At 34.6% G+C, this 14,709-nt stretch overlaps 1 protein-coding gene across 7 annotated transcripts in view; it reads right to left on the minus strand.

Moving 5' to 3' along the window:
• Nucleotides 1–14,709, minus strand: part of RFX3 (regulatory factor X3) — a 289,832-nt gene that overhangs the window by 42,578 nt on the left and 232,545 nt on the right. For all 7 annotated transcript variants that reach the window (XM_067744268.1, XM_067744267.1, XM_067744270.1 and 4 more), the window contains 5 exons: nucleotides 11,833–11,954; nucleotides 9,984–10,096; nucleotides 6,018–6,133; nucleotides 5,426–5,580; nucleotides 1,340–1,437 (listed from right to left, as the gene is read on the minus strand). In XM_067744268.1, coding sequence (XP_067600369.1) covers nucleotides 1,340–1,437; nucleotides 5,426–5,580; nucleotides 6,018–6,133; nucleotides 9,984–10,096; nucleotides 11,833–11,954 — 604 coding nt within the window. The remainder of the gene's footprint in view (nucleotides 1–1,339; nucleotides 1,438–5,425; nucleotides 5,581–6,017; nucleotides 6,134–9,983; nucleotides 10,097–11,832; nucleotides 11,955–14,709) is intronic.

Here is a 14,709-nt window from a genome sequence, read left to right on the forward strand (position 1 = left end):
GTACCTAGTGTGACTGAGGAAGTAAATTTCAATGCAATTTAATTAAATTTACAATTTAAATAGCCACATGTGGTTAGCCCTACTGTATTGACAGCACAGCTCTAAAGCAACAATCTAAGGTGGGCATATTCATGAAATGTGTCCTATACATTTTAGAGATAGAATGTGTTATTGCAAACCTTAAGCTGAAGCAGACTTGTGCTATCACAGACTTGTCAGCTACAAGAGCTTCAATTACACTCTCAAACGGAAAGCCAAGGCATATTGCTGGCATCTGACAGTAGATACAGACCCTGACAAAAGGCCACAAATGTGATTTTTGTTATCAAAGTTTAGACAGAATCAGTCCAATCTGTCATGTATGTTCACAGATTAACCTAAAGTAACATGGTTAGTAGGGGACAAAGTGGAGAGGAGAATTCATATCTCTAGCTAAATAATCCACATTCCTGAAATATACTCATCAACTATGATATAACTGTTCTCTTTAAGAAATGATTACTTGGGCTTCCCTGGTGGCACAGTGGTTAAGAATCCGCCTGCCAGTGCAGGGGACATGGGTTCGAGCCCTGGTGCAGGAAGATCCCACATGCCGTGGAGCAACTAAGCCCATGCACCACAATTACTGAGCCCATGTTCTAGAGCCCGCCAACCACAACTACGGAGCCCGTGCTCTAGAGCCCACGAGCCACAACTACTGAAGCCCACGCACCTAGAGCCCGTGCTCCGCAACAAGAGAAGCCACGGCAATGAGAAGCCCGCGCACTGCAACAAAGAGTAGCCCCTGCTCGCGGCAACTAGAGAAAGCCTGCACACCGCAACAAAGACCCAACGCAGCCAAAATTAAATAAATAAAATAAATTTATTTTAAAAAAATGATTACTTGATTCACAAAAGCATTCTCCACTGTTAAAAAACCAAAACATCCTGAAAAGCAAATGGTTATTAATTTACATGAACATTTCGGAATACAATGAGTATAGTAGGGGACCTAAAAATTCTAAAACTCAAATGGAAACTATTTGAACATCCTAGGCTGTTCTTTTCAATAACTGAAATTAAGCAATCTTAAATATACACTTTAGAAAAGGGCTGATAAATACACCACATCTAAAATGTTTCTCTAGTCTCTCTGGAAAGAGCATCATCAAACAACATATCTTGTGCAAGTTCTTTACCACATGGTTATAAAATACAAATACAAAAATCAATTTAAAAAGATTTAATTTATTATAATATTAATATTCTACATAATATCATTTGATAGGACAGATTTAAAATTCATAGTTCATAACGATTTCCTAAACACAAAAGAAAAAGCAAGGACATAAAAGTGTACCTTGGTTTGTATCATTCTCTGTGGAATATTGTTCATGGCATTGGAAAGCCAACCTTCAAGGCTTTTTGCAAAATTTCGAATGGCTTGGGTCAAGGCACCTAAATGTTAAAGAATAAAAGCAGAACGAAAAAGATACCAAAGAACATTAATCTTTATGCTAGAATAAGGGAAAACATGCAAGCACAACATGTGAAATAGCACAGAGCTTATATTATCCTCATTGACAAGACTTTATTTAACATTATTCCTAACTTTGAAAGAATCCAAATATTATATCATGGGCTTGTCTTTTAAAGCTATTTTGTTCCCAGATACTTATGATACTTTGTTGGGAAATGAAAACATTCAAACATTTTTGCTTATAGCAACATATACCAGTTGTGAATATACTTATGGAATTTTTTTATCTTAGACAAAACACTCTTTTCAAAAACAGCTTTGTGCTCAAAGGCTAAGTATTTTCTTTAGAAATTCTTTATCTTGACTTTTTTCAAGCTCTTAACCTATTTTCATTTCTTTAGTTAAAAAGAAAATAATGCAAAGCTTTCTCTTTTTCTCTATGCATCTCTTTACATTAGAACATGTCAATTAGAGTAGATATCTCTCACTCATGTTGAAAAGTAAGGTAAAATTAAAATTGCCTGCCTTGATACTTCTGGGTAACTAGTCTCCATTTCACTGGCAGGTAGCGATAAAAGATCACTGTGATAATAAAATTGCTGTCACAGAGGCCAATATTCTTAAGATATTCCTGAAACAGTCCATTCCATACTCTTTACATCTCTGTTAAAACCTGAATAGGGATAGGTCCCATGAGAGTAGTGTTTATGGTGGTCATAAAATGATTAGAAGCATTTTCCGTTAACAGGGGTGATTATGACTATTTTATAAGAACGGATCTGCTTATTGAGATGGCTGTATAATAGGAAACAGAATTCTTCTCTTGTTCAACAAGTAATTCAGTCAGTAGCATTTTACTTCACCTGTGCCCAAGGCTCCACGGTGTAGGGAGCAGTTTTAGACATTTAATAAGTAAGTGTTTGAAGCACCCACAACAGAAAATAAATCCCTGTGGGTTCCCTATAATGTGGGTAAGTCTTACAATTGGTAGTCCACAATAAGAGACAGAGAGGTTACATTTTTGTCCAAGGCTCCCAAGAGTATTAATGTTAACGATGGGATTAAATTCCTTGGTTTTTCTTTCTGTGCTCAAATGAGTCTGACATGCTTCTTTACTACTTTTGTTAAAGCAGGGTTAGAAATAATTAACTTACTCAAATTAAATGCAAAAGATATAAATTTTACTATTCCATAATAAAAACAACAAATTTTTAAAAATTATTTCTTTAAGTGGTCAAATGACAGAAGAGAAACTGAGATGGCTACATTTTGATTAGGAAAAACACTCAAGAAGTGCAGACTTTTAACCACGAGAATCATCTATTGGAAACACTGAGCTGGAAATTTCTTGAGAACAAATTTTTTGAAATTTCCAAAGCTTCTCACTTCAGCCAAAAAGAAAAAAGAAAGAAAAATATTTTTCTGTTGTATTATGTACTGGAACCATGGAGGGCAGGCATGAATGGAAATGAAAAACAGTGGAAAAAAAAATTAAAGACCCTCTTTGAAACTCAGTAAAATTCTGTATAAGATTCAATTTGGCTATCTGTATTACGTAGTTTTCTATAATTAATATATAATAATTATTTAATCTGAAAAAAACAAGAACTGAGAAAAGTTACTAAAAAAATTTAATATGGGTCTTGTTTTATTTAGACACATATAATGCTAGGGAGATTGTAAAATAAAAAGACATGCTTTGTATCTCAAATGATTGTAAGTTTTTCCTTTTTTGTACTAAATGACATTTTGGGTCACCTTTAATTATAATCATAAATTGTACATTTGAGTGTTACCAGTTGAGTTCTTACACAATTTTTTACACTTCACTTTTTTTTCCCCATTTTCAGATAAATGTATTTTAGAGTATAGTAGCTTCAAGCTGACTTTAAATTAGTGTGATATGCAGACTTTTTTGGCTAAAAAAAGGAATCCCATCTGGACAGTAAATGGTAGAGTGAAGTACTAGTAGCCAGGAAAATTAAATTTTCAAAAATAAAATTAAGTTTGTTCTCTCTATAGGGATTCATGTCAGATCAAATTGTGCAGATTGACAACTTTTTCTCATGAATGGATGGTTAGAAATTTAAAACTACTCTAAAGCTAACTTGTCTCAACCTGCTTATGATTAATATTAAAATGCACAATCAGAAGATAGTGATCTACACTGTATTTTAAGCTTTATTTTTGTTAAGTCTTGTTATAGAACAGGAATTAAAATTCCAAATTTACTTGGTAGGGTGGCACCTTAATGCATCTTGTAACTTCAGAGAAACTGTAAAACTATACTCATAATTCCTGAATTTGAGTTGTCTGAATGCAGAGACAAACTACTTGACAAAATAAAACGGTTTTCAAATCAAAATTTGCCAAAAACAAAGGTCATGTGTATTGTGTGCTTAAAAATTCTGGGGTTTAAAGCCAACTACACTTGATACGTGATTTAACTTAGGGAACTGCTGAGTTTACAAGTTAAAGTCTTGTGATGCTAACATAGAAGCAACAGATTTTAGAATTGTTTAATGAACACTGATGTTGTTGACTGGCCTCAAAAAAGAAAGTGTTCACTGACACCTTTTCTTATATCTCATGAGAGAAATTTATGTTGGTGGCAAGATGTCATAGGCTAATGAGCTACCCTATGCAACTTCTCTTAAACATCTCTAGAGATTATCACTCAGAGCACAGGAAGCAAGACAAAAACAGGAAAATCAGATTCTGGAACATAAATCAGTAGAGAATTTACACGTTGAAATTTTCCATGACAACATCACTTTTAATCAATCTTTAGTCAGGAAACTTGGTGCAGATAGGGTAGAAAATATTAGTAATTTATAAAAATGTGAGACCATGGCAGCTGGATTTTTAAAAAACTAATTTCTATATAAATTTATGTATGTTTATGTGTGTGTTCATTGATATTATATGTAAATGTATGTCTAAGCATATATTTTAAGGTGGTAGGGAACATAAGAAATAACTCATATCTTCCACTGTTATCATATTTTAAAAAAGAAAGTATAAACATACAAATGTTAGTATCTTCACCATTTCTTGCTAAATCCCTATTTAAATATTTTCTGGAATAATTTAACACAAATTAACTGTGAAGAGTGTACTTCGAGTACATGGCTGCTAATTTTACAAGCTAAAAGATCGCTTTTACCTTATTAATGTCATTGTAGAGTAGCAATTCTGTTCCATATCTTTAAAAGTTAAGGTTACTAGTAGGTGCTCATAAAGATGTAGACCTAAAATCATTTCAACTGTCTCTAACACAAGTATCCACGATGGCTTTTATATTGACACTTGCAAAAAATAGCTTTGTTTGCAACAGGGTAGTTTAAAAAACACTATCACTTAAAAAAGTAATCTAATTTATCTGTGTAATTCCTATTTGCTTCATGGCAGGAATACACTGCTAGTGCAGGTGCATTGATTTTTCTCTCAAAATGCCAGCTAACCATTACTGTTAATGGAAACTGCATTTGTAGTTCTTAACGTGATGTCGGTGACAAAGTAAATGCTTTTATAAAGAAATTCAACTTCAGTAGAAACCAAGATAAATTCATTTCAAATCAAAAGCAAACATGAAAGAGCCTGGTCTAGCAATTACAGATTTCAAAAATTCGGGGCTTTATGAAGGAAACCTTTTCCTTGGGTAGAATGATTTTCACATGGTTGACTGGCCTGGGAGTGTTCTTGCAATTAGTCATTGGGGCTGTCACATCTATAGGTTGTCTTTTTTGTCAAAAAGAAAATGAAAGATTGAAAAACAGAGAATTTTTCCCTTTTTACTACAGTTTTGCTCTAGGCTGCTTTCATGCAATACTCTGTGTTGCATGTTTTCTATTTGGCAAATTTAATGAGATTAGAATCACTCTAGTTTGCAACGTCACTACCCAAAACTTCCTGGGTGGAATGTATGAGAACAAAAGCATCCGTACTTGTCTGCATTTAACTTACTAGGAATAGGTCTAAGGACGTCGGGGATGAGAATCTCCACCAAAGCCTGGTACATCCCATGGTCACAGTTACACATCCATTTCAGGATAGACTCATGTTTGCACAGAGTTATCAGCTTTGCTTTCGGAAGTCGACTTTCTATTTCACTCAGATTGCTGGTGTGAATAAATGTAGCAAATGAATAGATGGCAAATGAGGATAAAAAAGAAAATGGACTTTAAAAATAGTTTTAGTTTATCAAATATTACTGAGGTTAGAACTATACCACCATTGCCCTGGTGCCACACGGCTGGATATATATAACACTCCCCCAGAGCTGCCTATGCACGTTAATACTTTCTGACGGTATGAAAGGCAGATATGATACTAATTCCATGAGGATGAAATAGTTCTACTGCAGTCCCCCAAGTCAATATAAATGGGAGCTATAATACACACGCTGAAACCTCAAAAGAGTAGTTTGTGGTTTATTTCAATCTATTCAATTAATGTTATCAGGTAAGGTTCACAACTGGTATACATATCTCTAATTTGTTAGCTGTGACATCTACTCAGCCATGAAAATGAATTGGAAAAGCATATTGATTCTGACCTTGATTCAGTAATGGTAGTGCCGTCAGCTGGAGTAGAGGGAGAATAGCGCCAGAATGTTTGCCACAATTTTTCTATCAGGCTAAATTGAAGATTCACAACAACGTCCAATATTGCCTAAAAAACAAAATGGTTATTGATATTACCTTACAAAATTTCTTATGGGGATGTGTGAGGAGTACATACTGTAACAAGACTTAAATGTAAAGATACTTTTGGGTTCGTAAATTAATATGGTAAAACTGGACTAAATTTTGCCAATGGAAATGGGAAAACAAAAGAGATTAGCTAGGAAAAAACCGGGGGAAATAACTCTTAAATGATTAAGCAGGGTAACTTGTATTCCTCCCAGAATGACCTCACGTCCCACCCTTACTTTTTCCTCTCTTTTCTCTCCATTTTCATGCTTGCTTCCCTAACTTTTCTTTCATTCCTTAACCCACTACTTCCCCGGTTCCCTTACTATTCTCAGATCCACAGGGACACAGAACATACATTCAATTCACATCAGTCTTTACTGGACTAGCTGTGTCCACTAGCCATAAAAAAAAAAAAGCAGAAGAGAAGGGTATGGAGGTGCTTGTGTATGGCAGATGGAGTTAGGGCTCAATCAGCTCTGGTTAGGGTTGCTGACCATGGGTTCTGGAGTGTTCCTAGCCAAGCAGAGGCTGAGGGCAGAAACTACAGAGTCAGGCTGACCTCCAGAGGGTAGTGCCTGTCGTGGCAGAAGAAAAGCACAGCAAGCACCTCTCTGTGGTCACAGAATGGCTTACATTCAATCCTCTCTCAGCATACACCCTTTAGAGGGAAGCTATAAGACTATATCCCCTTTTCTAACCTCGGGGGTGGGGCCCTCACCTCCTCCTCCTTAATTTTATCTCTTAGATCTCCAGCTGCATCAAGGACATTTTTATTTTTTTGATGATGCTAAAATTTGCCACTTTCATTAACTTTTGATGATATTTAATTTCACCCTGCCATTGCAATTAGTCTGCAAATTCGCCTTCAGATAAAAAGCAGTCATAAAACCAAAACTTGTTTGTACAAAGATCACGTGATTCTGTGATTATTTTCAGTATAAAAGACAAGTCCTCAGTATAATGTGTTTGATGTCATCAGCACTGAGAATAAAAACACGTAAAACAGTCCCTTCAAGACCTGCAAAATTCATAGAAGCTAAGAGACAGCAAGGGGCAATCGAGAGAATCAATCTGAACATTTAAGGCAGAAAGAGGAAACTGTAACTTTGTAATTCTGGAGTCTGTGCTACCCGTGTAGATCTGGGCCTGTGCATGATACAGAGAATAATTGATGTTCTATACAAAAACACTCTGAGACCAATTCAAGTATTAAGCAAAATCTGTTTGGGGGCATGTTCTGGGAACTAGTAGGAAATGTTGCAAGTAGTTGGAAAATGAAAATGGAGGGAAGGGGACTAATTAATTAACACTCTCCTCACCCTTTAATATCAGCAACAATAAAAACACAAAAGCAAGCCCTGGAAGGAAAGGCATCCAGATGTCCTTGCTCCCAGGCAAAACCCAAAACCTTCTCAGGAGGCAAATTATTATAGCTGCTTTCCCAAATGTAGTTTAGGCACATTCTGAGAGATGTCTATTAATGAAGCAATTAGTAATATCTGATATAATACCTTACATATTTCTAGCTATGAGATTGCTGTAAGGACACTATGCATATATTAAAAGAAAAAAATGACTGTCAGAGCATCTTGTGTAGAAAATTATATTTGTTCCTTACATAACTAGTGATACTTCCAAAATATCTTTGATAAGCCAACTGTGCAAATTCCAAATAACAGCCAAAATGGGTATATTAATCTTTCTTAAAAACATAAATTATAGGAAATATGAAATAAAATAAGGCAAGTCACAAATTCAGTGCACCTTAAATTAAGTATCTCTTCAAATGAAATAATCTCAAATAATTCTTCTGAAAAGGACATTCATATCAGCCACATTTAGTCAGTTTTACAAATGAATAAAACATTTTATCATTTGTCCACCCACTTTTAAATATGTTCAAACTAAAATGTATGCCAAATATAGTTTAAAATAATCTGTATTTCACTGGCTTAGGGCAAACAACCATTTACAGGACTGGATCCGAGACTCAGGCACCTGTCCTTGAAAAGTTTGGAAGTGTGACAGGAAAAAATAATTAGAATTCTTCCTTTTCATATATGTCTTTATGCCCCATGAGAGATGGCACGAACACTGGTAACTCCGAAATAAATGAGGATCATTCTATGAACTGCCATTTCCCATGCAGATTAATTACTATATATGTTCATATCTCTTCATATAGAGTATTCCTGACAATTAATGAAAATTTTGTAATCCAAAGAATATTTTCATCTAATTGGGGGAATTTTTCATTTAGATTAATTTTAATGTATATTCTTTAGTAATGTAAATAATCATGCTCCAAGTTATATTTTGAATAAATATGAGCAACTGAAAACAATCCAAATTATATCTGTGTAGGCGGGGTTGCTTGAAGCAAGGTTCACCTGAACACAGAGAAATGAGAAACTGATTAGAGAATCTTGACGTAAATCTTCACTGAATATACATGATATTCATGCAGAAAGAAAGAGAAATTTTTTTCTAGATAGGTAAGGATCATCCAGAAATTCTCTAATATTGGGAAAAGCAGTCAAAGAGAAACAGTAAGTGTTTTTCATCATAACAAGAAATGTTGGGAACAACAAACTGGCAGGACATGTTGAAAAACACTTCTGGCACACAGTTTGTTAATAAAGAGAGAACTTGCCCTTGGTTGTTAATAATCTAGCACCCCTGACAAGTACTCAGATTCACTCAAGCAGTTCTTATTTCTGGAGTGGGAAAAAAAATCTGTGAATGTTATGAGCTGAGACTTCTCACTGCATACTGCATTGTCAGCAGTCAGGAGGACTGCCCAAGGATTATCTTTTACTTCTAAGTAGATCATAAATAGCCCTGGAATAAAGCTACTTAAGTTCTAAACAGTTCCTCTTTCAAAAGGAGGGGTACTTTAGAAGACTCTTATTGCAATCTGTTATCTTCTTTCTACCAGGTGAGCTGCAGGTACGAGCGGGCTTGGAGAGAGTTCACCTCCTGGAGACAACGTAGCCAATTTTGATATAGGATACTCAGAAAGGGAGTAGGAGTAGGGATGGAAAACACCAAGAGAAAACTTAATTAACCATGAAAGCAAAACAAACAAAACTAGAGCCTCAATGATCCCTGGAAGGAACACCTAAAGTGCTTTATAAAACATTTCTAGAAAATAGTTTGGATAGAAATACACAGCTATCATGTAAAATTCAAAAGGTAAAAAGAGTATATTGAAAAATTAAGTCTCTTTCCCCTGACTCCCAGTCACTAAGTTTTGTTCCCAAAGGCAACCAGCATTAATATTTTGTTCTTTCTTCTGGAGAGATGTATATAACATGTTCTTTTTCACTCAAATGATAATATATTATACTTGCTGTTTTACATCTTGCTTTTTCCCTTAAAAACAAATCCTGAAGCTTGTTCCAAAAAGCACATTTAGAGTTGCCTGTTCTTTTTAATGGCTGCATAGCATTCTACTCTATAGATCATACCATATTTTATTTATTCAGTTCCCTGTTAGATATTGAAGTTATAAGCAATCTTTTTCATTAAAAACCATAATGCAACAAGTTCCCTGTACACTTATCTCTTCCCCTACATGTAAGCATTTTTCTAGAAGGAGTACCTAGAAGTGGAATTGCTTCATCAAAGGATTCGTATTAGAATAGGCTAAGAAGATGGAAAGTAAAATTTATTCTCCCCGAGACATGAAGAAAAGATAACTTATTAGTGCTCAAAGAAATATGAAGTAACTTTATCTGTCCTCTAGGAATATGTTTGATTATTTTGCTTTAGCAAGTTGCCTGGCAAAACTTAGCACGTGTCCGACTGTGTTTGAAAAGACTTACCTCACAGTGCTCTCGATAAAGACTCTGCAGTGACTTGATATCCTCAAAGGTAGTACCATCTGGCAGAGAAGAGATTTCAACTTCTCCAAACTCTGGAAGTGCTCGAGATGCATCTGTTACCATGACAACACAACAGAAAAAAAGTTATTGTGGATGGTGCCAATTACAGCTTAATGAGGGCAAATTTAAGAAGATTAAAAAGGAAAAAAATTTAAAGGTCAGTGGTCCAAAAAGCAAGGACTTTTCATATTAGTATTTTATAAACAAAACTTAGCAGCAGCAGCAGCACCAAAGAATAGAGAGGATACTTCTAAAATTCTGGAGAAACTAAATTTTCACTATGATTATATTGGAAATAACATATCTCAGTGTCTCTCAGTATAGGACCCCTCTGATAAGAAAAATACCTTGAGCTGGCCAGTATCAATTTTAGTTATTTTTATCATTATATTACTTAGGTATATAAAAATAAATCTAGCTTTAAACTTATTATGCTTATACCTCTCATATAATCATAAACCAAAAGACCTACAAAATAAGTACAAAGAAACCTAAAAAAATAACATTAAACTTAACAACATTAATTTGATATGACAGATGATGCTGTTGTCCTGTAACTAAATTACCTCTTGCAACATGAATATGGTATTGACTGCTGCAGTGCAGGATCTTTTGAGTTTGATAACCCTATACCAACACGTACTTCATGATGGCTGGTTCTCTCATTATGCTTCTATATTCAAATGAGCTGTGAAACTTTCCTCTACACAGAGCATTGGGACATCATTTAGCCTTCCCTTGGTATGAAGGCGTAATTTACACAGTAAGTCTCTCTCTGTTCTTTTCTCATTGGCTCTGGACAATTAATGCAATACACTTTGGTGCCAACCTTATGATAAATTCAAATACAAATGTGGAAACTAAAATTGCAGAACGGTATTCGTTCTAGTCTTCCAGGTAATCCAGAATATGCTTTTATTTTTTTTAAGATTATAATTGAAATAAGGACACAAAATAAAAAACATAAAGATTCTTGCTGAGAGCTCAAGGGTCTACAAGAATATACTTGAGGACACTAGTTTGGGAATGCTGCCATAATGCTTTCAACTTCAGTAGCCATTCTGACCCCAGAGTACATTTCAGTTGTCTTTGTCAGAAAGTGCACATAGACACATATACACACACACAGACACATACACACACGCACTCTCTGAGAGCTTCTACTTATCTTGATCTGTTGTACCGAAACTATGCATGTTCATCTCTAGAAGAGCTGTCAATTAAAGTGCCATTTTTGCACCTTTAGCTACGACAGGAATATGCAAAATGTTCAAGTTCCACTTCCTTAACTCTTTAAATAACAAGAAACATGCATACCATCTATAAAATTACAAAAGTAGCAAATACTGTGATCAATTTAAAAGAATAAATTACTTTTTAAAAGTTTATAATAATTTTTTCTAATCTAAGACTATATGCATATGCAACTTTATACACAGGAAATAAGAATTCTTTTTGGCACTTCAAGTTACTACTGAAACTACCACACAATTTTGATCATAAATGCCCAATTAATACAAATTCTGGAAAACAATTTCATAGAAATAAGCCTTTAATTCAGATGCATTTAGAAGTTCTACATAGCTTGAGATTTTAAAAAATAAGCTCTTTTTCTATGAAAAAGTAGAAATGAACTAGAACTATCATATAATGTGCATAGTTTCAGCACACAAAAAAAATCTATGTAATTAACATCTGTAATAGACATTGTACTTGGAGAAAACACTACTGTTGTTCTCTTGTTTTCAAAATCCTGATAGCAACTAATATGCATTACACCTTAACATACCTAAAAACTGTTGATGATGTTGACTTTGGGCAATTACAGTTTGCTCAACAGATGTGCCTGTCTGTTGACCACTTCCTGTGAAACCATCTGCAACCCCATCCACTTTCTGCATAGGCTTGTACCTAAAAATATTAGATGGGAAAAAACAAATAAACCAAATTATTCCTTGCTTTTTTGTACTACACAAAACTCCCAAGGCATTCAATTTTGTTCTGTCTTCTTTAATGTCTTATGATAGTTGTAAGAGTTTCTTCCTTGACAGTCTCATAAAGTTAGGATGAAGAAATTTTTTAAATTGTAAAAAGGAAAAAGAAGGGGAGGGGCTTAGGAAGGGGACCCATTTTCGAAAATTCAGAAATTTAGCTAAGAATGAAAGTGTTATGAGGTATTTCTTTGGACAGCAGTAGCAAAGATGTCCATGATTATAGTTTTAATACACAGTTTGAACATAACTTTTAATGGCCAATGGATCAAGGGAGAAACATGTTGAATACATTGGGATGTTAATCTGAATTAAGATCTAGGACATTGGGCCTGAGAAATGTTAATGAATGGCTTTCATTTAATTTATATCTCCAAAATATGATTCAACCTACAAACTCTACCATACTGTTTTTCATATCACCTAAAGCCTCCCATGCATATCAACACATTCATCTCCTTTGACTCCTGTCCACATCTGCAAATACAAAGACCATAAGCATCAGCTTGCAGCAAAATGCATGCAAAAATCCATCTACAAACCTAGGTTATCAAATTTAAAAAATTAAAAGAATCAAAGTCAGCTACAATTATGTATTTATATTTAGGTCCTCGTTATACAAACTCATGAACGTTCCATACTGCTAAAATAGAGAAAATATGCTTCAGCAGCACGGGCAAGAAGGGAAAGACTGCTTGGGAGAGAAATACCGCATACAAAAAATGCATAGGTAAGTCTCCTAGGATAAGCAAATACAAAGTAAGAAATAAGCAGCAACTATAATTTCTCCTTTCTCTAAGATTTCATATTTTTCTTCATTTTAGAAATTTAAAAAAACAGATAAACGCAAGAAAAAGTTAAAATCTACAATGAGCTTATTACCTAGAGATATCATCATGCACGTTATGTTGTTTGTCCTTCCATTTTTTCCCATTTCTAATTATATTTATAAACAGAACCACCTAATATTCTCACCATCCAGATACTTGACTCGTACACTGATACCATAAGTTAACTGTATCATTAATATGAAGTTACTGTAAGTAACAATGTCCCCACTACATGAACAAGATACACTCAAAGATGCCTGCACTCTGACAACAGATAGAAAATGAACGGACCTGGTGAAACACTGCACAAACTAACGCTGAGGTTGCCTTAGGAAATGATTCAATCTTGAATGTTATTAATTATGACTTAGATAAATGAAATTTCCACGAAAAACTGCAAAGTCACTCATAATGACATTTACATGTATTTCTTATGTGATAGCATCTCACAAAGAACTATATGAAAAGCAAAAATAAAGTTAGAAGATGAACAGGGTGAAAAAAGGGTACAACACACTCATTCTTGTTATCATTTTAGTGATGACCCTGTACCACCAAAATGTTGGTCATTATTTTCTAATGATATAAAAGAACTCAAACCTATTCTTTTCATTAATGGAAAAAAAAATCTGGAAGAACTCTTCAATTGGGGCCACACCAAGAGATAACACAAGGGTTAGTATTGTGATGTGCTAGAAGTGCCATTTCTAAAAAATTGAATGTTTTCCTGATTTTTTTTTCCTCCTTAAAGAATCATCTTAGAGAGGCAAAAAAAAAAAAAAAAATCTTTGTGAGGCAAGAACTTGGGGTACTTGTGTGGGGCAGCAGTTGCTAGCCAGTCTGTTCTAGAAGACCTGAATGATTTTACCTTTAGGGAATGTTTTTAGGGATGCTTTTGTCCTCATTGATCCATTCCAGGTTTCATTTGATTTTAGCCTCCTTTTTTCAGCTGTGAAGTTTTATATCGCTAATAAAAGAGGCTAAAATTGTTTAACCATGTTTCTTCATTTACGTTAATGGAGTTTGGGGTTCATGGAGTTAATAAACAAAAGTGGTTAAAGGGATTTGAAATATTTACTCTGGAGAAGAGAAAAATGGAAGTATTTCCTATAGTCTTCAATTATATTAACTTTCAGTATAGGATGAGACAGTAATTATTAGACTTTGCCCAGCTATGCTTTATCCTGCACAGCATCTAATATACTACAGATGTTTAATAGGCACAAATATCAAGGACCGTAAAAGGATATGACATATATTCATCTTAGACTGACATATAGACATCTGACAGATGCTATGTCACTGTCTACTTGCACATAGTGCTTAGCAAGCCTGTAGTCTGCAAGCAAAATTATCCGCTTCCTTAGAAAGATGTAGACAGCAGCAGTTCCAAACGAGAAAGAGATTTTTTTAATAAGCACTCAAAGCCACAATACATTACAATTAATGTATGATTATGCTTAATAATAATGATATTGAGTGGGAAGGACTGATTAGAGGTACATTCTATTATACAGGAGATGGAAAATACATCAAGATTAGCTTGTAGAAGAAAAGGAAATAAGTTGATTAATTCTGGAGAAACTGTACAGGTCAGTACTTAAGAACAAATCTTAGGAGAGGTGAAGAAAAAAGAAAATACAGTCAGAATTGTAAAATGAGAGGTCTAATTCTAAGCTCAGAGTAAGGGTCACAAAGTGAAAGATTGAATGGATTGGGCGAAGATGCACTATGTGTATCCATTCTTGCTTGCCTGGGTTAGCAAGAATAGGACCTCTACAAGCCAGAACCTTCCATTCTATCTCTTTAGAGAAAGGTGTGAAGACAAGTTTGGGAGGGCTTTGT

Source organism: Pseudorca crassidens, chromosome 7, assembly GCF_039906515.1.
Source record: "Pseudorca crassidens isolate mPseCra1 chromosome 7, mPseCra1.hap1, whole genome shotgun sequence".
NCBI classification, from domain to species: Eukaryota; Metazoa; Chordata; class Mammalia; order Artiodactyla; family Delphinidae; genus Pseudorca; species Pseudorca crassidens.